A 23,127-nucleotide genomic window follows, 5' to 3' on the forward strand; every position below is an offset into this window, starting at 1 on the left:
TTCCCAAACTTGGCAACTTTAAGACTTGTGGACTTCAACTCCCAGAATTCTCCAGCCAGCTCTGCTGTTCTCCACTGTTCTAGGTCAATGACAACATAATTTTCATCCACATATATTCATATCCTCAACCAAAACACTTCTATTGTTATCCCAAGCATTCCTATATTATTATTCCTATGACAAATAACCAGAGAGAGAAATTTCATATTGTTACTCTCTGGTCAGTGCTGAACCATTTGCTAAGCATACCACTTATTTTTATACATGCTTTGCTTTCATCACATAAAAGGCTTATCATATTCAGCAATCAACCTTCAAATGAACATATTATCATTGATTACTTTTTATGTTAATCCAGAAAAAATATTATTCTCTTGCTACCGCATAATTCAAAGATTAATTTTAACATATTTTAATGCACAACAACAATTTTCAGGAAAAAAATAGACAGCGTTTTGCCTGCCGATTACTGAGTGTGGCATACACTCCATTTCATCAGAATAATCTCTTATCAGTTCTCACAATACATATCTTTTAATTCAAATTTAATCCTAGAAATGTTCTCATAATTATAAACTTGAGTTAATTACTTCCTAAGCATTTGGAAGAATTGATACATTTTATGCTGATTTATACTAAATTATGACGTGGCACGACAAAACCGCGGTCCACTAAAGCGCGCCCGATTAAAGCGCGTACCTGACGTCATCAGCAGCGCGACAAATACGACCGCGGAGAAAAAAGGACGCTTTAAAAAGCGCTTTTAAAGCAAGCCGATTCACGTAAAGGTAAGGGTTAGGTTTAGGGTTAGGGTTAGGTTAAGGGTTAGGGTTAGGTTTAGGGTTACGTTAAGCGTTAGGGTTAGGGTTAGGTTAAGGGTTAGCGTTAGGTTTAGCGTTAGGTTAAGGGTTAGGTTTAGGGTTAGGTTTAGGGTTAGGTTAAGGGTTAGGGTTAGGGTTAGGGTTAGGGTTAGGTTTGGGGGGGTTAGGGTAAGGTTTCCGCGTTAATTTTAACTTTACCGCTCACAGTGTGATGTTTTCGTCGCGCTGTGATGACGTCAGTTACGCGCTTTTGTCAAGCGCGCTTTAGTCTACCGCGGTTTTGTGGTGGAACCAATTATGAAGGGTATGACATGTGTTAAGAAATACTTTAAAAATACTTCATCTAATAAATCTTCAGACATATTTAGCAGCTAGGTATAAATGAAAAATTTGTTTTCAGGCAATAGTTCTAACACTTTTTTCAGATACTTACAAATTGTAAAAAAAAAATTCAAACTTTTAATTTTTTTGTTCAAAAAATCAATACACAACTGCAAGATTTTAGTAATAATTTCCTTTTTTTATTCAGCCTTGACATCATTAGCAAAGTCAGTTCCCTCTGAGAAAAAAAACCCTTAAATCATACTATTAAAGCAGGACCCCATACCAGATCCTTGTTTCATCACTCAACGATAATCAAAATAAACTATATGTTTGTCATCAGATAAAATAAATCAAAAGCATGGCAGCCATGTAGAACAACAATGCTCCATTAGCTACCAATTAGTATAAAGCTATAAATATAAGCAATCAAAGACAATAATAACTGGATACTTGTGTAATCTTTATTGTGAGAAAGTGTGACTGGGCGAAAGGGTTTCTATATGTGAAGATAGATTTGAATATGAATCTCTACAATTAAATATTACAGGAAATTCATGGTTACTTGGCTGTTCCTGCAGGCCTGGGGCTGTTGACCTCACTATTGAGGTCCGGCCCCGACTATAATGAATTTATGATAGATGATTGTTGTTTTGAATTGTATTGTTTATATGTTTTTTATATTCTGTTTGTAAGCCGCCCGGAGTCCTTTGGGATTGGGCGGCATATAAAAGTTTTAAATAAATAAATAAAAATAAAATAAATAGTTTGAGAAATGAAAATCTGAAAGCTTTCCTGACAACGAAAAATAACATACAATAGGAATAAAGTGTATCAAATGGTAGATGCCTCCATCATTATCTCCAAGATATTAAGTTATGTAGCAATACCACTTAGATTTGCTTCAGAATGCTCTACAGCATTCTCTAAGCAGTTTACAAGCAACCTGGATTCTCATTTTACCAACAGTGCCACAACTTCAGTATGCCTGTCATAACAATTTAGCATATTTTCATAATGATTAGTCAGATTCTTAATGACCATTTAGGAAATGCATACAGTATTTATACTGAAAAATTAGCCATTCAAAAGCATGCTAATGTGAGTAAATAAATAGGTACCACTTCGGTAGAAAGTTAACAGTGTTCCATGTATGTCAGCATAGCGTCATTCTGGCCACATGACCACAGAGGTCTTGGACAATGCTGGCTCCTTCAGCTAAGAAACATACTGTAGGTGAGCATGTCCCCCTAGAATCAGACACAACTGGACTTATAGAAATGGCTAGTTTATATTACTATTTAAAAAGCCAAATGAAGTTAATGCTTTATTTTACTGCAACAGAGAGTTGGAAGTCAATGCTTCTTTTTCATTTTCACAACCCTTCCTCACTTCTCTTTCCCTCCCCTTTCCACCACCTCCCTCCCCCACTGCTCTCCTATTTACTTTTGTATTTTGTATTTTATCTTATAACTTAATAACATGTCAAAACCTGGACACAACTTGACAGGGGAAACCTTTACCTTTTTAATGCATTGCCATACAAGATAATAACTTGCACATAGCCAATGAAATAGATGCATTGTATTATGCTTGTCTCTAAGGAGATAAATACTATAGCCTTTTTAACCCTGTCATGCATCTTGCAAAACAGGTCCCACGATACCATAGCTAAATATTTTTCTCCTTATTGGTTAGTTTCCTTTATTCCTAGGGCATAGAGCAAATGATACATAAATTGGGCTTTGCTTTTATGGAAATCTGAGTAGTGAACTTTTTGAATCAGAGGATGCTGATGTAAGAACAATGAATTCTCAGACACCTGAGGTGGCTTTGCTGGAAAGGCTGCCTCTGAAATTACCATATCAAAGGTTAGTTAAAAATAACTTATCTAGGGAGTCTTTCAAGTGCAGTTTCATCCTTGGGGGATAAAAAAAATTGCACATAAGGATTAATCCAAGGTTGCCATAAGATTTATCTTTGGCAGGAGTTTATAAAATAGAGAGAAAGACTTGGCCATCACAAATAGGTACCCACACAAAAAAGCCAAGATTAATAAGAGAGGATTCTAATTAGTTCAAAGTTAATCTTTGAAGTTTTCGCTGCCAAGAAAGGCAATTAGAAGAAGCCATTCTTTCTTGTGTCATTTGGGCTCAGACTTAACAAGATATCTTTAACCAGTCACCTATTCTTACTGTGACATATTGTGATAAAATTGGAACTATATTTCATTAGGGGGGAAAAACTGCAACTGAGAATGGTTAGTAAGGTATAGAACAACTTGCTTTCCTGATATCATTGCAAAAAGCATTTCTCTACCACTCTCAGTAGTATATTAATGTAGAAACGGATAATAAAATATCTATCTGAATATATCAGTAAAATATACCAGACAGTTTACTCATTTTATTTATGTATTATTTTTTTCATATTAATAAATATTACATTGAATGTAAATAAATACAATTCTGCTTGCCCTGTATTTAAGTTTTGCCTCATTTCTTTTCTTCATAGGGTTGGAATTGATCCAGACGAAGATCAAATGATAGAAACTGCTACTCAGGCAAGTTAAAATTTAAATATAAATATTTGAAAAGGAATGCATATTCATATGTGTGGAATGCTTTAAATTTTACAATGTGTTTTCTAAGATGCTCATAAAAAACTCCAATTCTGAGCCTCAAGTCAGAGAGTCATATATCTTTTGTACATTCAATATTCAGCCAGATTATAAAATACATTATTTTATTGTTGTTGGACATATACTGAATAATTTCAGTTTTGATATTTTAATAGAAGAAATTCATTAGCTGTTCCTCATTTCCATTTCTAAAAGCATTTGTAAAATTATATACTTTGTAATCAAAGACAAAGACATTTTATTATTCATATTCTAAATTTTGAGGAGTTTCTTAAATTTCTTACACATTGCTCTTTAAGTCTTCTGAATATGTCTTATTCCCATCCTTGTTTCTTGAAGACTATTTTTAGAAGCTTTCCCCAATTTGGTTAAAAACTCTCGAAACTATAATCCCAAAATATTGGGAAATACTAGATTGAAGACAGTAGTAAATATTGAAATTTGAAACTTACCGCAGCCAAAACCAGCTTATAATAAGTATTCAGACTATCCGTAATTCCATCACGATTTGTAGTTAATATGGAACCAGCAACATCTAGACATACATGGACATTTTTTTAGAGTCCACTTTGTAAACCATCCTTCCCTTCCTCCACTCTTTCTTTTCGGATATGCATCAATGAAATAACCCCATGAAAGGCCACAGTACATTTTTAGATCATAAATCCAAACCCACAAATGATAGAGATTTAGGGATATCATAGGCATCTCGGTCTGAGACAAATAACAAAATATGTGCTTCATTAGATAACCCTTATTTACTTTCAGGCAGCATTAAGATCCCAGTACAAAAGGCAAAACTTGCATCATGACAGCCCAACACACATTTTGTGTATTATTTGATGTCATTGAGGTGAAGAATACATATTTATTTGTGACATACAAATGTCACAAATTCTCCCTTGCCAACTCTACACTGGGAATCTTTATTCCCAAGAACCTGATGCCTGAAACAGCTGTCTCATTCTATCCCCAACAGTTGAGTTGGCCTCAAAGAAAAGGCTGAATAGGGAAAGTAAGTTTCATGTTCTCTGTTATAAGATGGTATTATATGAGCGCAAATAAAGGGAATAAGATAAAATAAGAAACAATTGCTCTTCCTCTGGTAGTAATATAGTATAGGAAGTCTTTGTAACTTTTATGGCTACTACTGTGGAAATAATTATTATGCTCATATATTTAACGCATAAGGGAATATCTGTGATAGTTCAAATTTGTCAAATTCAAATAATGTCATAATTAGGAATGAAAAAACCTTAAATCCAATGTTAGTTGGCAGATTACATTTTAATACTCGTGTTTTAAAAGTTCCAAAATGGTCTTGCTTGTTTTCACTGTGTGAATGTTTTCAAGTATTGCATCATCACAGTTTCTTTAAAGTGCAACTACTCTTGAATACAGTGACCTAATCCAATTTACACTCATCAAAGTGCAACTTTTTTTGTGTCTAGCCAGATTTTCAGTTCTCAGTACATTTATCACCTAACCTGTCATGGATTAGTAGCTCATTTATTTCCACTTATTAATAGTTTTCACAATGCAGTATTATGAGATCATCAATAATGTTCAATAGTAATTAAATGCAGCCACTTCAATGTGTTTCAACTTCTCTAGAATACAAGATAGCCTTGATGCACATCAGTAGAGATGTTTAACATTATCTTCATTTATTTAACTTAAAAATACATCTTGCTTTTTTAAAAATAAAAGTTTTCAAACTGGAAATCATATTGAATATTAAATATAAATAATGGAAAAGTAAAATAAGTTGCAACCTTATGGAGGGTTTATATAGCAAACCTTAAAGCAAAAATAAAGTACCTTTTTCCACTCTGATAACCTAGTGAGGTGTTGAAACTATGATTCCCAAAATGGAATAGAGATAACTTAGCTCTTTGAAAAATAATGGTGCTTAGACTTCAACTCCCAGAATTTACCAGCCAGCCATGTTGTAGTCCAGACATCTTAAAAATGCTAAGGAAACATTGATCAGAATACAAAATAGAATACAGAATAATAGAGTTTGAAAGGACCTTGGAGGACTTCTAATCCAACACCCTGTCCAAGCAGAAGAGTCTATACCATTCCAGACAAGTTGTTGTTCATTTTTTTCTTAAAAACTTTAAGTGTTTTAACTTCCCAGGTCCTTCCATTGATTAATTGTTCTATCAGGATATTTCTCCTTAATTCTAGATTGGTTCTCTCCTTGATTAGTTTCCATCTGTTACATCTTGTATTGCATCCTGAATAGATTCTTTGGAGAATAGGTTGCTTCCCTCTTCTTTGCAACAGTCCCTTAAATATTGGAACACTGCTGTCATGTCACCCAGTTTGACACCTCTGATCTATGCCCTGTGAATCACAGCTGAATAAACTTCTGTCTTCAATTATATCCAATATCCTCAAGAGCTCTCGTGAACTCTCTAATCACAGGATTCTGTGATATCCCAAATGTATAAAAGCCCTTCCACTAATTTTAATATATTCATGTGTTTCTAAGAATAACTGCAAGTCTTAGTTCATTAAATGTGTTATTGCAAGTGTTATTTTTATAATTTTTTCAGGACACCATATTTTATTACCACAAATATTTGCAAATTCAGTAGTGCTGTGTTTTGACATACTTTTCATTTTACCATCAATTTGGTGTCCTTTTCCCCTTGAGTAATTTTTTTACACACCAGACATCTCCTTGACCACTGTTAGCATATTGGCCCAGAAAAATCAAGCGCACCTTTGCTTCAGCAAAATGTAGATGGTTTTTTTAAAAAATCCCTCATAATAGTAACAGTCTTTGTTTTGCATACCATTGAACACAGGGGCCTTGTTTCCCACCCTGATACCAATACAGGTGTGTGATATAATTAGACACTATCCTTGATTTGGGAAGGTTGCAGCAGACCAAGATTATTGCAGGAATGTTTTCATTTAAATTTGGAGTATACAATTTCAAAAGCAGGGAGGGTCAGGGTTCTTGGGGTTTTTAATGGTTTTCAGTGCTGAAATAGGTGCTTTAAATCTCTTCTACATGGAATCTGTTTCATCTACCTGAAACAGATGCTGCTTCTTCTGGCTCTTGTAAGACTTAATCCTCCTTCAAATAATTTCCTGGGCAATTTCCCTGTTGCTGAAGCTGTCAACTTTTCTCTCTCCTGCACTGGCTGAATACTGCCATCTGAACCTGCTCATTCCTTTGCACCTGTAAGCTTGTTAGCAGCAGAGAAAGAAACCTTCACTGACCAAGATGCTGTAGGGAGAAATAATTTGCACTTTTGCCTTTTTTGTTTTCTGCATACTGTAAGCATTCTTGCTTTCTTTGACATTTTGTTTCTTTGTTTCCTTATCTCTTCATCCTTTTCAAATTCTTCCTAGCCATGACACAGAGCTAAAGTCTGCTCCATCCCTTCATTCTCAGGTATTTTTCTGCAGTTCTTTATCCCTTTTTCTAATTATTCAGTTTCATTTTTTTACACTGGTGTTTATTAATTCTAACTTTCTTCACTAACTCCAAACTCTCTAGTAGCCAATACATTTTCTCTTCCTACTCTTTGCTCCCTCCCCCAACTGTTATCCCCTGTTATGACTTTTTAATTACTAATCTGGAACTTGGCATTCAGGTTTTGACTTTTTAACATATCTTGGCAAATTCCTATCAGTTTGTCCCAACCATCCATTTCAATACAACCATTCTGGTTCCATTTATTTGTGAGGCTATTCTTTCCTCCAGAAGTCTATGGCAATGTTAAAAAACACAAAAAAGGCTTATATCCTATGCCAGACCTGTGTCAAGTTGAGCTTATAAGTAAGAATGATCCTTAACACCATTGGGTTGAGAAAGGTATACAGTAGTTTACTAAAAGGCAAGCGAATATAGTAATGCAAAGCCAGAACTGACATTCGCATGCCAAAACCCCAAGTGAAAAGTTTTCCTCCTTAGGCACATCCCATTGCTGGTCCCCCATTGTCCAATCAATTTCAAAGAGGATATCATGACAGAGCGACCTTGAAATGCCTTCTCAAACAGGCACTTTCACTTTCTTAACTTTCACTTTCCCCTCAAGTGCTCCTCCTTACTCTCAGGGTTCATGGCAGACATAAATGATGCCTGAGCACAGGCATGAGGTGGCAAATTCTGACACCCCATTTATTTGACAGGAACTCCAGGGGCTATAGAAGAGGTGTTGGCAGGCTGTATATTTTGCCCCATTGTTTTCAAGTATAACCTAAAGAAGTGTGATTAAAACATGGTCTGTTGTGCATGGATGATGAAAAGGTTTGTATGATCTCAGAGATCTCCTTAGAGTAAAAGGAAAGATAAGCATTGCAGGAGTTTTTTTTTCCCCATTCTATAAAGTCAATGCTGTTCATTTCAACTGGGCAGTTAATTGCATAAAAATCAATCAAACTACTTTACTTGCTTTATGCTGTATACAGTAGAGAAAAGCATCTTCTTTATTAGTTTACATTGTAAATATATTGGAGTGGATTTAAGTTCTCTAAAAATTATAACATAAAACATCCATTAATCATTTGGGTTAAAGTACAGAGGAGGTTATCCTTTTAATCCAAAAGAAAAACAGTAAAATCAAAATCAATTGTTGTGCATTTGTTATACACTCAGAAGCATTTCCAAAATATTTAGAAAACTGTCCACAACATAATAATAATTGTTATCTGTATAAATTAAATAAGCTTAAATGACATTAACAAGAGAAAATAAACTTTACAGCACAAAGATGATATAATAGTGTGCATAATGGCTCAGTAGGAAACAGCAAAATGAGAAGTTTGGGGTTAGATATTCTGTGATATCAATAAGTGGAGAATAAAAATACGACGACAAATGTAGAAGTTAATTTATTCTAAAAAAAGCCCTATCTTCTTCCCACAATCATAGGAGAGAACATGAAACTTAGCATAGATCACATATCCATGATTAACATTGCCAGAGGCCAGGCCAGGTGTAACTCAGAGATAGGAGTTTGCAAGCACCAGGAAGTGAAAATAAATGGTAACAGAAAAGGAACATATTTAAGAGAGCTTGAAAAGACGAGCTGTGTGATTTAAATCTATATTGAGCAGTCATGCTGCTGAAGTTAAACTAATTCAGTTACTGCCTAGGTGGAGAAAATTCCAAAATACAGTCTAAACAATTTTGAATTTCATTACTGAATAATGAATACCACAGCATAAAGGTTCCAAAAAAAAAGGATACGTATTGTATTCATAATTTAGGTGAATTTTCAATTGTATCTGAGTATTGTTAAGTTCTCAGGATATGATGTTGGGAAAGATTAAAGGCAAAAGGATTAAAGTATGGCAGAGATTGAGATGGATATATAGTATCATCCCTGCCATGAACCTGAACCCCAAGAGACGTGGGGGGCAGAGGAGCCTGGCCTGCCATGGTCCATGGAGTCACAAAGAGTTGAACACGACTTAGCAACTGAACAAGAACTGTTAGATTAACTGAATTGTGAACCTTTAAATGTGTTCTTTTAAACTATATTTCTTTTTAGATTTGTTGGTAAAATATGGACATCTTTAATTGAAAAGAACATGATTATCAGAATCATCATTTTTAATTTTCAATATTATTACAGGCTGCAAATAACTTGGATAAAAGCACAACCAAAGCAGAAAGCGCTTGGCTGTTCAGCATGTGGTATGGTTTTGATCATAAGTATCCTACTATTCTGTTAGTACTAAATACTCGTAATAATAATTTCATCAAAGGAGGAAATCATACAGATAAATCTGGTAAGATAATGAGAACTTTTCATTTTAAATCCTGTATGAAATTTTATTATTGATATAAAAAACTAATAAAGAAGGAAGGCCCAAAATCTGGAGAAAGATGAAAGAAACAAATATTCAAAACTAGATAAGTTTACTTAACCTAGTAAAAGCATATTTATATTGTTATGGACAAATTAATAGCACTGATATTGTTCAGTGAATAAACAAGAATCTTTTTATTATTTATTTTGTCTTGTTTATTTCACTGAATAAATAAGAATTTTGATTATTTTTTATTTTTGTCTTGTTTATTTCACTGAATAAATAAGAATCTTGTTTATTATTTAGTTTAATTTTTAAAAGGAGGCATAATAATTTCGCAGGATGATGTGTGGAGAATGCGGCAGATAATCCAACGAATTCACTCAATTGCTACTTATATCACTGTGAGCTAATAGATTTTTGCATGTAGTGGATATTCCCATCATGGCTTAATACAACCTTCCCAAATCTTCATGCCATCAGAATGTATTAGCCTTTAGTTTCCATTATCTCTAGCCTTCAGCCACTTTAAACACAGGCTGAATGAAGTAAGATCTGCCTCCAAAACAACCTTTTCTTTAGTGGGAAATAAATTAACATAAAACATGGTGGCTTCCCTTCCTGCAATTACAAACATAGCAAATATTTAATTTACAATTCAGAATCAAGGGGTGGGGGAAGGACTTAAAAAAATTAATAGGAAATAGATCAGCGTAGGCTTTAGAGACTTCTGGTGCTGATTCTATTTCTTCTTCAGAATGGAAATCATTTACTGTGGATGTTTTGAAGGACATAAAATAATCTATATCATTGCAGGCAGAAAATTGAAAATATGAGGATGTGTCATTGAATTGAAATCTGTGCTTCTATCTATTTCAAAGAAGGGGGAAGGAGGGGCTTGTGTTAATAACAAGTGTATGTCCCTTTCTAGCAAGAGAGATGGCACACTCTGTCTCTTCAAGTGTAGAAAGAGTGCAATAATCCTCCAAGCAGGAAATATATTAATGTAAGGTTTTGCAGTCTTTGTCACACTAGGGGTAAACCGAGCTTTTGAATGGCATAGCAAGGTTTGCAGTATATAAAATAAGAGGACTAGAACAAATTGATACTTAGACTTGATTTAACTGATATTCAAGTGTAACTAAATATAATGATTTGGTACAGAAGATAGAATGGGCTTTTCAGGTATTTAATAATTTCCTTTCTGTGAAGTATTAAACAATTAAATATGGCAGAAACTTTTGGAGAGGCTTTCATGGATCATAGCTTTCATGGATCATAAACCACCTGATTTTTCAAGTTGTTTACTTCTGCATTGTGGGATGAAAAAAGATCCAGAAGGGACAACATTATACAATACTTCATGCTATACTGTTTCTCTTTATTATACCTTTTATTTAATAAAGTCTATTTATTAAATTATTGTATATTACAACATAGCATAATATAATATAATAAATATTATATACATTTATATAATATAAATTAAATATTATATACATTTATATTGTATAAATAATATAACAATATGACTTTTAGTTAATCTGACTATATATTAGATATTGTATATTTTAAAGGCCATATGTTAGGAAATATGCAGAAAATGCCCTCCTTAGCAATTTTTCTATGGCATCTAGTTAGCCACTTCTGATACAGTGTGCACACTGGATGGCTCATAAGTATGATCATGCAAAACTCGTTTTGTATTCTTAGATTGTCTGTTTCAAAATATAAAATATATTTGATTTTTAAAAAATGCCAGGGATAGAAATACAGAACTTGCATTTGAAATGTGAAAGACCTGATGAGGGATTTTCTCTGAAAAAATAACAAAATCTCTGTTAAAGATGCCTGAATTATGTTTTGTTCATTTCTGGCTTTCCCCTCATAATGCTTGAAATGGGCAGATGGAAGTCATATGGCAGGATTAATCTGCAATATTAAGCAGTACATAACTGAGAATTTATGGAAGGCTTTTTATCACTAATTGATTCCCCAGGTTCTGTGTTTCAAATCAAACTGTATGCTTGATAATATTTTGCAAGCTGCACTTGAACTGAGGACAATTTGTATTCTAACAAACTGATTCTCCTTCCTGTTGTAAGGATGCATTTTTCTTTAACATTATTTAACATCACAGCTGACCTGCCTTTATTGTACAATTGTATTTTCATTTCACAGATAAACACATACACAGAGAGAGAGAGTTACGTATACAGATACTTATACATAATCATGTTTCCATGGACAACTACAGTATATGCTTAAATCTCTGAAGATATTAACAATTCAAGTTGCTGTTGCCAGGACTAAGCATTTTCATATGCTAAATCTCATTCTGGAAAAAGCCCCAGCCGCTTAGAGGCACACCAATCATCCAAATGAAATGCTCCTGCAATCTCAGTGTCCTTCTTTTAGCAATAGTATGAATTGTTGCCTATGGAACTCAGAAGCATTAAATAATATATTTATCCTGCATTATTTAAGAAAAGAAAGCCTTTGTGCCTACTCTTTCTCCAAATGACATAACTGGAGAATAACACATATTGTGTCTGGAGATAGAAAAAGATTTTTTACTTAGGTCTGATCAAGTTTATTTATTTTATCCATTTATTCATTTATTACAAATATTTTAAGCTATTTAAATTAGGCAATTCTGGCTTTAAAATACTTGCAAGAAATCAAATGGAAATCAAATCAAATTGTAGCATATTATCTTCATATGTTATTGGAACTTGTTTCCTTCTATACTATTGTTTGATTGTATAAGGCCTTAATCTCTATGTGGAGATATGTTTGGGTTCCAATCTAAAGGTGGAGATTCACATCTTTAAATTTACATATAAAAATCCATTAATTTAGGACTGATATAAAGTAAAGTTAAAGGTTCCCCTCGCACATATGTGCTAGTCATTCCTGACTTTAGGGGGCAGAGTGTTCATCTCTGTTTCAAAGCTGAAGAGGCAGCGCTGTGGTCACGTGGCCAGCATGACTAAACGCCGAAGACACTAAGAATTTGAAACACTAAACTTCCGAACCTTTCTGATAGACAATCTCAGCATTTTAGCCACTGAATCACCGTGTCCCTAGGACTGATATAGTATAGTATAATTTAGTATAGTGTTTAAGCTAAAAACTGGGAGACAATGACTTCTAGTCCTGCCTTCATCACAAAGACTTTGGGCCAGTTCTCTCTCTCTCTCTCTCTCTCTCTCTCTCTCTCTCTCTCTCTCTCCCTCCCTCCCTCCCTCCCTCCCTCCCTCCCTCCCTCCCTCCCTCCCTTCATCTCTTTCCCTCTCTCTCTTTCCCTACCCTTCCTCCCCCTCTTCCCCCTCCCTCCCTCTCTGTCTCTCTTTTCCTAAGAAAAAGGCAGTGGCAAACTATTTCCAAAAATGTTGCCAAGGAAACTTCAGGGACTTGTTTAGACAATTGCCAAGTGTCGAAGATGACTCAAAATCATTGGAAAATAAAAAGAACTTAGTTGAAATCTTTCTCCCTAGCTTTTTGTTTTCTATGTAACTTAGAGTTCCACTGAATCCTGTAAGCTGTTGCATGTTATATCAAGTATCACTGTCCAAAATTAGAATTATAGTCCATGTTATCCATGAAAGGATGGTGAACATTTTAAGTTATAATGGGTGAATGAAAGGGGTACTAGACTGCATATCCTTTTAGTTCTCTCCAAGTTTATACTTTCCTGGAGAAAAATCTGTATGGTCACCAAGAATCAACACTGACTTGAGGGCACATTATGTTGATGTTTCAATGGTGCAAAGTTCATGTTTTGAAATAACAATATTCAATATATAGAATTGCTTGATATTTTTGTAGTTTAAGAAGTTATACAGTATGTTAGTTATATCACAGTATATAATTTATTAGTTTTTGTTCTTTTTTTATTTAGCTGTACTTTGTAATATACAGGCCTTCCCTGAATTTAAACTGAATTATCTTTTGCTTCCAGCTAATATACTCTTAGTACTATTTAATCTACAAAAAGTTTTTTTATTCCTTTCTTGGTTTTGAGTGAGAATAAAATATAATTTTTGACAGCTGAAAATATTTTTTGTGCTCTGCCTTGCGAGAAAGCCTTTATCTTGCTTATCCAAAGTAACACATTTGTGTTCCAGTAGAAGAAAAGTTGACCATCAAAAGGAATATCTTACTATGATCTTAAACTAAATCTGCCCTTTATCATAGGTGTCAGTGTCATCCTAAGATTTGGAAAGAAGCAGAACTTGTTTAATGAACAATTCAGGAGTGGAAAACCAAGATCTTTTATGTTTTAATTGAAAAGAAGTTTTTTTTTTTAAAAAAAAAAGCCACTTTGCAGACTCTAAAAGTTTGAATGTAGAAATGCCTTTGCATATAGAATGGGGAAATACATGCAAATTCGTAACAATGTACAATGCTAACAAGAAAAGGAACAAAAATTTCATTTCTCCAGGAGTTCAGAGAATCATATATACTGTCTTTTTCATAACTCTGAGTATCAACCATTTGAAGCAGGAAATAAGAATGGCCACAGAAACAGAATCTTGAAAGCCTGGCAGCATTTTCTCTCAGAGTTAAAGTGGAATTAGATGGAGTTTCTTTCTGATGTTTTCTTCCTATCATGGGCTTCAATCATGATATTCTAAATATTGTCACCTAGTTTCTCCCAGGGCATTTCTGTGGTTCTCTGCAGTTGAGATAGATCAGGGTAGATGGGTGAGAAGTTTCTAGTTCTGCCAACACCAACTTCTCTTCCAGTTGCCAATAGAATACAGCTTAATTGTTCCAATTAGTTTGAAAATAATATATTTTTCATTATATATGAGACCTTGTTTTTGTTTTCATATCTTAATTAACTTCACTGTGTATTTGTTAATGAGATTTTGAAATCACTGAAAATTGGATGACAGGGTATTTGTATTTTATCAGAATTGATCCATATGTTCATAAATAAATCATGGTGCTTCATCTGTTCACTTTGTGTCCTATGAAAAGTTTGGATAGCTTTCACACTCACGAGCAAATCAAGCATGACGGTGCATTCATTTGCAGGTATTTAGCCTGAAAAAAGGCAGATGTAGACATTTTGGTCCCCTTGGCAAAGTTATGTTCTGATGCTTCTATGCTTTGATTCATCTTCCAATTCTGATAGGAATTTTAAAAGGGCATCCTCTTATTTATTTCTTTTTTTTAATTGTTGAGCCTTACATTTATGATTTTCAGTCCTGGAAAAGATTTTCTTTTCTTTTCTTGGACATTTTTAACGTGTTTATGTAGTAAATAATTGTAATTACACCAACACCCATTGTTGTTATATGGCAACAATTCTGCAAAATTATATTTAACGGTTGACTGGGTGCACTGGCTCACAAAAAAAATGTTGTTATTGCTTTTCCCTTTTTAACTGAGTTTTTCAGAAGGCTTTTAAATTTTGGTGTCAGCTAAAATTTGTTGCCCAGCCTGTGACCGCTTGGCCTTAGCTAGCCTTGGATGTAATTAAGCTGGCCTTGGATATAAAATATTTATTTTACACACACACACAGACACACACACACACACACACACACACACACACACACATAATACTGATATTATTTTACGTACAAGATAAATAGGATGAAACACTGATAATTTAAAATTATGGGAAGTGTTTATAATTTCAAATTGTGTAATTTATATTTGTTGAAAACATTTTATGTAAAAATTATTTGTTGTTTATAAACCTCAGAGAAAAGGGGCAATAATGGGTTCGAGTAATGGATTTATAATTGTTGAATCTGAAGGATTTTTAGAAGTCCTAAGTAAATGGGCCTGTTTCTGGCCTCCAGAGAGCCTCCGGAGCCCAAGGGAAGCAGATTTTGCCCTCCCAGAGGCCCAAGGAAAGCCTCCAGAGCCTATGGAGGGTGAAAAACATCCCCCGCCCACCGTGGTGTAGGCCGCCAACTAGGCCATGCCCACTTTGGCCATGCCCACCCAGCAACGGGGCAACGAACCCATTGCTGCAATTTTTGAAGTCCACCCCTGTATAAATGTATTGAATGTTCAAAGCACTGAGTTAATCAGTTCATCAGTAGTTTCTTTTTAAGTCTCTTTTTTTCCTTACAACACTGAATATGCTTAACTTTGCTTTGTAGTGCCTAAAGCATTTTAAATAGCTTCTTCCTTCCCCTATTTATGTCTAACACTTTCTTTGTCAAGTCACTTTAAACAAGCTTCATTTTGTACTCAGAATATTTTGCTTTTCAAGTATAACTCTTGTTGGCATGAAATGCATAATAGCTGCTAATTAAAATCTTACCTGGTCAGGTAATCACTCATGGTTCCTAAAAGAATTTTATTATTAGTGTAAATTGCTTTGGAATTTGACTAGCAATCATGTGAATGAAAGGAATCTAGATTAAGATAACTAAAATGCAAATATACAACACTTTGCGTTCTTAAGTTAATAATTAGAAGTAACTCATAAAATTAAAAGTTACAGATTCAGAAACACAGTAACTTTGTCAAGCAAACAAATGTGACTCTAAAATGTGAATACCCACATGTTCATAATGTTCTAAGCTCTTGCTCCAGAATATAATATAAAGACATCAACAGATAAAAACTATGAAGTGCAATGAGATAAACTTTATCTGTTCAATTTCTGTTTGTTGTACAACTGCTGGAATTAGGCCTGTAATGAAAAAAATGAAAACTATTGTATGCATGTATGCACTTTTTTCTAATTCCTCTAGCAACTGGATAAGCAAAAAAATTGATATACAGTACATCTATTAAATTCATATTAGGAAAGATCATAAAGAAAAGCAGGTGTTCTATACTTCTTGGCTGATTTCACTTCTTCCTTTCCATATGATTTTTCATACTATAAATGCATATTTAGAATTTATTTAATGTGTAAGATTTAAGACATTATCTTCTGTCATACTTCATACCAGCCACAGCAATAAATCTCTACCTTTCAGAAATTCAGTCTCCACATTCATGGATATGGGAACAGAAGCATTATAGATTCAACAGAGCTAAATTAGATGCTTCACTGAATTCAGAGAAAAAGTAATTTATATACTAAAATGTGCCTGCTGCTGAATGCAGTTTGTGTGTGTGTATGTGTGTGCACACACGTCCAGAAAGGAGGAAGGGGAAGGAGTGTGAATGAATCCCAAGGTTTAAAATACTTTCTTTCTTCCTGTGCTTTTGAATCAATAGGCTTTTTCCCATTCTTCTCCTTCCTGGTTTTTAAAGTAAAGAACATTAAGGTTATAATAATTCTTTTATTTATTTGTGATCGTTACTACATTCGCCTTCTAAAATAATCTGTTCCACTCCTTTTTGTGTGCAAATGACATCCATTCAGTGCTGCTTCCTATTACACAGGGATGCTATTTATTGAAAACTGGATTCAGATCTAGTCATAGCTGCCTGTGTGTATGTTAGGAGACTTTGCATTCTGTTGCGTCGCTGACACTAGAACAAAATGTTTCTCGTCATGGCTCATACCATGGTATCATCCCTTGTGATGAAACATGCCCTAAAATTAATGGCCATGCAAAAGATTAAGTAGAAGGTTTAAGTCCAAATGCCCTTTAGAGTAGTTTAATTAGGATGTATAGTCAGAGGTGGTATTCAGCAGGTTTTGACCAGTTCTGGAGAAGCGGTAGCAGAAATTTTGAGTAGTTCGGAGAACCAGTAAACACCACCTCTGATTGGCCCCTCCCCTCTCTATTCTTTGCCTCCCGAGTCCCAACTGATCAAGAGGGAATGGGGATTTTACAGTATCCTTCCCTGCCACTCCTACCAAGCCTACCCACCAAGACATGCCCACAGAACCAATAGTAAAAATCTTTGAATCCCACCACCGTGTATAATATATAATCTAATACAGCAAAAAAATTAATGTTATATACTATAGATGTTTTATATTGAATTCTATATATATATTTATATATTTATCTTTTGGCAGTAAACATTGAATTGATAAACGAATGAGGCAGGTCTCTGCATGTTAATTAGTAGCAGGCAATGGAAAATGAAAGTGTTTGGAGTGCACTGTAATCACTATTGGATAATTCATAAGATCTGTTCTGATATTTACTAATCATGAACACAAATAATTTGATGATAGAGTTATATAATTAGTCCTTGACTTTCAACCACAATTGGGAGTGGTCGTTAAGTGAGTGACATCCAATTTTATCACAATAGTCATTAAGCAAATCACTGCAGTTATTAAATGAATCATGCAGTTGTTAAGCAATTCTGGCTTCCCCTATTGACTTTGCTTGTTAGAAGCTCCGGCTGGAAAGGTCACCTGAGGCACTCATAAATATATGCCAATTGCCAAGTGTCTGAATTTTGATCACTTTGTTGTTGTTTTTTTAATAATATTTTTATTTTTCCAAACATTAAAATCACAATTACACTTTTGCAGCTTTCCGTTATCGGTATTTCTTTTTTCTAATTTCTGGTTTTCCATTCTACAACGTATTGTCATATACATATTCATCTTTGTTTCATAGTTTCTCATTTTAACAATATATACATATATATACAATATTTACATCTCTATTACTTTCTAAATATCCTTTTGTTATATTTTCTATGTATTCATTATCCATTGATTTTACATCTCTTTTCAAGCCAATTATATCATCCATGCCATATCTTGTAGTTTCCTGTATATCTCTTAATTTCATTGTTAGTTTGTCCATTTCCGCGCATTCTAGCACTTTTTTATGATGTCTGCATTTGAGGGAATGGTTTTCTGTTTCCAATTTTGGGCAAATAAGATTCTGGCTCCAATAATTATATAGAGCATTATATATTGAATATCTTTACTTAAGTTTCCTTTTATTATTCGTAGAAGAAACAGCTCAGGCTTCATGTCAATTTTTTTGTTTTGTTACTTCTTCCAACCATTTTTGAATGTTTGTCCAGAATTCCTAAGCTTTCAAACATGTCCACCACATATGATATAAGGTCCCCTGTTGGTGATTGCATTTCCAGAAGTTTGGGGGTCTATTTGGGAACATTTTGGCCAATCTCACCGGGGAATTTTGATCACTTTGATTAGGGGGACAATGCAGTGGTCATAAATACAATGACTAAATTGTTCGTCACTTTTTTCAGCTCTGTCATAACTTTGAAGAGCTGTTAAATGAGTGTCATAAGTTGATACCTAGCTCATGACCATATGTGAAACAGACTAGAAAATGGAGAATCATATTTAAAGCAGTGCAGCATGCCAAATAGCTCAGCATGTAGTTTTTGTTATCCTACATGTAGAGCACTGGTGTCAAACTCATGGCCTCACATTGCCTTTACATGATGTTTCACGATATATTTCCCACTTGCGGAGCTGGGTGGGTGTGGTCTGCATGTGACGCATCTGGCCCATGGGTCGATAGTTTGACACCCCTGATGTAGAATGAATTGTATGATGCTTTATTCAGTGTCATAGATAGTGAAACAATAGTAATATACTGTACAGAGGACATTTGTACCTGCTTGATATAATGGTTGTAAAAAGTTTGTTTTTCTATTTATTTTGGGGATGGGGGTCTTACCAGATCAAGAAGACAATAAAGACAACTTGTCTCTAACAAATTTATAAAATGCTTATTTTATCACATCCTGTCACTGTCTTGATTCTCTTGATTCTTTCCAAATGCAGTTCAGAAGCATTTTGAGTTTTTGTTTTGTAGTAGCAATTTTTTCATAGCAGTGCAGAAAGGCACATTTTTGTCACCAACAATTCAGCTTTAAAATCCTTGATAGTTTATGCATTATTTGTTGCATTTATTAGAGGGTCTGAACTATTTTGGGTATCTATAAATGTAACACCTGATACAGAATTACGTTACAATCAAATGTGCAACAATGCAGGGGCTAATAGTTTTCCCGTGTACTGGAGACATCCAAATGTTTAGACAAGTAAAACACCACTACATTTGTTGCATGTGAAATTATAAGTCAAATTTAGAATAGGTTAGAATTTGATATTTACTTCTGAAATGTTATTTGCCTTGCTAAGATTCAATAGACTAAATTCAGATGTTCCAGGTCTTTAAATCAAGGAACCTTTGATCATCAGACTATGCAGCTGACTCAGATACACATTGGCTGCTATCTCATCAAACTAGCCTATGCAGCATCATATTATGCCCAAGCAATAACTATTTCTTCCCATATTTCTTTTTTTATACATAACTGCCTTCTATTCTTAATTAGAACTTTATTTGACATTTATGGAGAACAAATGCCAAAAGAAACAACATGACATGAAGGAATTTCAAAGGTCATAAGATGCTATTTCTGGCCTTAGAAAGGGCAGATATGAGAGGAAGTATGGTTCGCATTGATTCTTGCTTCCTTATGTCACAGGGCCTTTTTTCCTCACAACAGTATTAGTATAAACCCATCTCCAAGGTTCTGAAGGCAGCTGTGTTTAGTAAACTTTAAACATGTTATGTATTGTTCATGATATATAATTAGAAAACTCTGAATAAAAGTTACATCCATTCATTTAGTGACCATTAGAAGTTACAATGGCACTGTAAAAAGTGACTTACAACCAGTCACCAGTAGTTGCACTTAGAACTATTGCTGCATTCCCACATTTAGGTAATCAAAACTTGGATGCTTAGCAACTGGCAGCTATTTACAACAGTTGAAGCATCTCAGAGTTATGTGAACACATTTGTCAGCTTCCCAGCCAGCTTCCAACAAGTCAATGGAGAAAGCTGCATTCACTTAATGACTGCCTTAATGAGTCGCTTTAACAACTTCAGTGATTTGTTTAACTGTGGGGAAAAAAGATCCTAAAATTGCATGCAACTCACAATAACAGCCTTGTTTAAACAATAGAAACTCTGGTCCAAATTGTCGTCAGAAGTTGAGGGCTATTGGTGTTAAGTCCTTGAGGCTACGATGCCATTGACTTGCATTGCTAGCTCTTGATTGGCTAAGACCAGCTGGCGGGAGAATCCAGCTACCCTATTGGTTAAGCATCTGACAGCTCTATCATAAAAGGGATGTCAGCTGTCAAATGTTTTGCTGTTTGCCGGTTCGAGGTTTGCCTTACATTGAGCTGTATGTTACTGTAATAAAAGGTTGTGTTAGCTTCAAGCTGCCTTGCCTCAGTTCTTGTCTGCCTCGTTCTTCCTACAGAACAATTTGTATTCTTCCTCAAGTTTGTTCCTAGTCTCTTCTTTATTAAATTCTGGAAATACATCCTCTTTTCTTCCTATGGATACTATGTCTTCTAACACCTGAAGGCACAAGTATTTCTAATCAGTACAGGAATTTAACTGCAATTATTTCAGAGTTATTTTTATTTTTAGAAAGGTCTTATCATTTAATTTAATTGCCCATCAAAGAGTAACATATGGCCATTGCTTGGAGATCTTTTTGCCACATCAGCACAATCATGCCAATGTGTCACAGAAGACCATATTGTCTGTGTGCGCTAGGAGATGATGGTCTATGCAATAGATGTGTCAGTGAGAAAGCTATCATTGTCAGATGTGGTAAATAAAAAAGACAATGGCCTTGAAGATGATATAATCAAATGGAATGAGGCATGAAGCACCTGGTACATGCTGTATGTCGATGCTTGTTACTTCACATCATGCTTAGAGGAAATAAAGTTCAAGTAAAATGAATAAATAGTCTATTGAATGGGGAAACAATAACACTGAGATATTCCAATGTACTTTGCTAATACCATTTATATGATATCCAATGAGGAACATAGAGCTTCTTCAGATGTTGAATAGTTGCTTATAGTTGCTTCAATGCCACATGGATTAGTCAAACTCATCACTGGAATTGTGTGCCATCTGGTGGACTGTCCATGTAAGAGTTCTCTTTGTCTACACATGCATGGATTCTAATATTTGAAAGTAGCTGGAAATATATTCTCTCTGTCTATACATATGGCCACTTAGTTCCCTCTGAGTATACTATAACCAAGAAAGTAATGGGAGATTGGATTGTTGTTGCTGTTACTCAAGGAAGATGGTGTCAGTTTGTATGTCCAGAAACATAATTCCTGGAAAGCTCCATTACATTGAAGTACCCACTCAGATGGTTTTACTGAATGAAATACTTTCAATATTCTCATTTATAAGACATTAGTCATTCATTAGTGAAACGGAGAGTCCACATTGAATATTGTTTAACTCCAAGAATCCTTCTGAGTTAATGAAATGTAATGTATGCCCAAAATTTCAGACCAAGACTTTAACAATGAACTTTAACTTTAATTACACATGAGTATAGGATCAGGAAAAGGGACATGGTGGCTCAGTGGCTAAAACACTGAGCTTGTCGATCAAAAAAGTCAGCAATTCGGTGGTTTGAATTCCTAGCACCACATAACGGAATGAGTTCCTGTTACTTGTCCCAGCTTCTGCCAATCTAGCAGTTCGAAAGCATGCAAAAATGCAAGTAGAAAACTAGGGATCACCTTTGGTGGGAAGGTAACAGTGTTCCATGCACCTTTGGTGTTCAGCCATGCTGGCCACAGAGACATCTTCGGACAGCGCTGGCTCTTCAGCTTTGAAACAGAGTTGAGCACTGCCCCCTAGAGTTGGGAATGACTAGCACATATTTGTGAAGGGAATCTCACAAATATGTGCTTATAACCTTATACCTTACCTTATAACATCAGGAGCACCTGACATTTTCTAAAGCTTTAGATTGTGGTGCCCAAAGTCCCTTCAAATTTTTCATTAAATTATTAATGTGTCAAAAAAACCTTAGATACATATCAATAAGCTTATTAAAGGTAGTGAATTAATTACCTTTTCATCTGGAATTCAACCAAAAATATTTGAATTCTTTTTATGAAACAAACACGTTACATTTTAACCTTTTGAAGCTAGCTGTATAAACTGGTAATTAAATTATTTATTTTCTTTGTATTTATTTATTTAAAACATTTATACAGTTATCCATCATATCAAAATTGGGCATCTTCCAAAAAATAATACTGGGGGGGGCAGCTTCCCAAAAAAAATTTTTTTTCTTAAAAGCAGTGTCGATATTATTGAATATGAATCCTGACAAACTGCATCTGATACCTTAACCTTAGTAGAAGAGGGCAGAAGTACTAACATGGTGCTGCTATTGTTAAAGAAGAGTTGAGGTTAAAACTTTGTAAATTGCAAAATGGGTTAATGACTTTGACCTATATTTTCAAAATTAATCTGAGGACCATGTTTCATAGTACAATATTTGAGTTCTATCTACTGAATCACTTCCATTACGTAAAACTAAAATAAAAAGCACATACGTTTCAGATAAAGAACGGTTGCTGGAACTGGCTATGTCTAGTCTTAGGAAAAGAAGGACTAGAGGTGACATGATAGAAGGGTTCCAATATATCAGGGGTTGCCACAAAGAAGAGGGAGTCAAATTATTCTTCAAAGCACCTGAGGGTAGAACAAGAAGCAATGGGTGGAAACAAATCAAGGAGAGAAGCAACTTAGAACTAAGGAGAAATTTCCTGACAGTTAGAACAATTAATCAGTGGAACAACTTGCCTCCAGAAGTTGTAAATGCTCC

The 23,127-nt window shown here is 34.6% G+C and overlaps 1 protein-coding gene across 1 annotated transcript in view; it reads left to right on the forward strand.

Annotated features, from left to right (window-relative positions):
• The window catches only part of SLC9A9 (solute carrier family 9 member A9), a 220,996-nt gene that overhangs the window by 151,742 nt on the left and 46,127 nt on the right, over positions 1 to 23,127 (forward strand). Inside the window, exons 13-14 of the mRNA XM_014058069.2 lie at positions 3,657 to 3,705; positions 9,387 to 9,466. Of these exons, the coding sequence (XP_013913544.2) occupies positions 3,657 to 3,705; positions 9,387 to 9,466 (129 nt within the window). The remainder of the gene's footprint in view (positions 1 to 3,656; positions 3,706 to 9,386; positions 9,467 to 23,127) is intronic.

Source organism: Thamnophis sirtalis, unplaced genomic scaffold, assembly GCF_051295495.1.
Source record: "Thamnophis sirtalis isolate CommonGarterSnake01/CBP01778 unplaced genomic scaffold, rThaSir2_p1.2 scaffold_11, whole genome shotgun sequence".
Taxonomy (NCBI): Eukaryota; Metazoa; Chordata; class Lepidosauria; order Squamata; family Natricidae; genus Thamnophis; species Thamnophis sirtalis.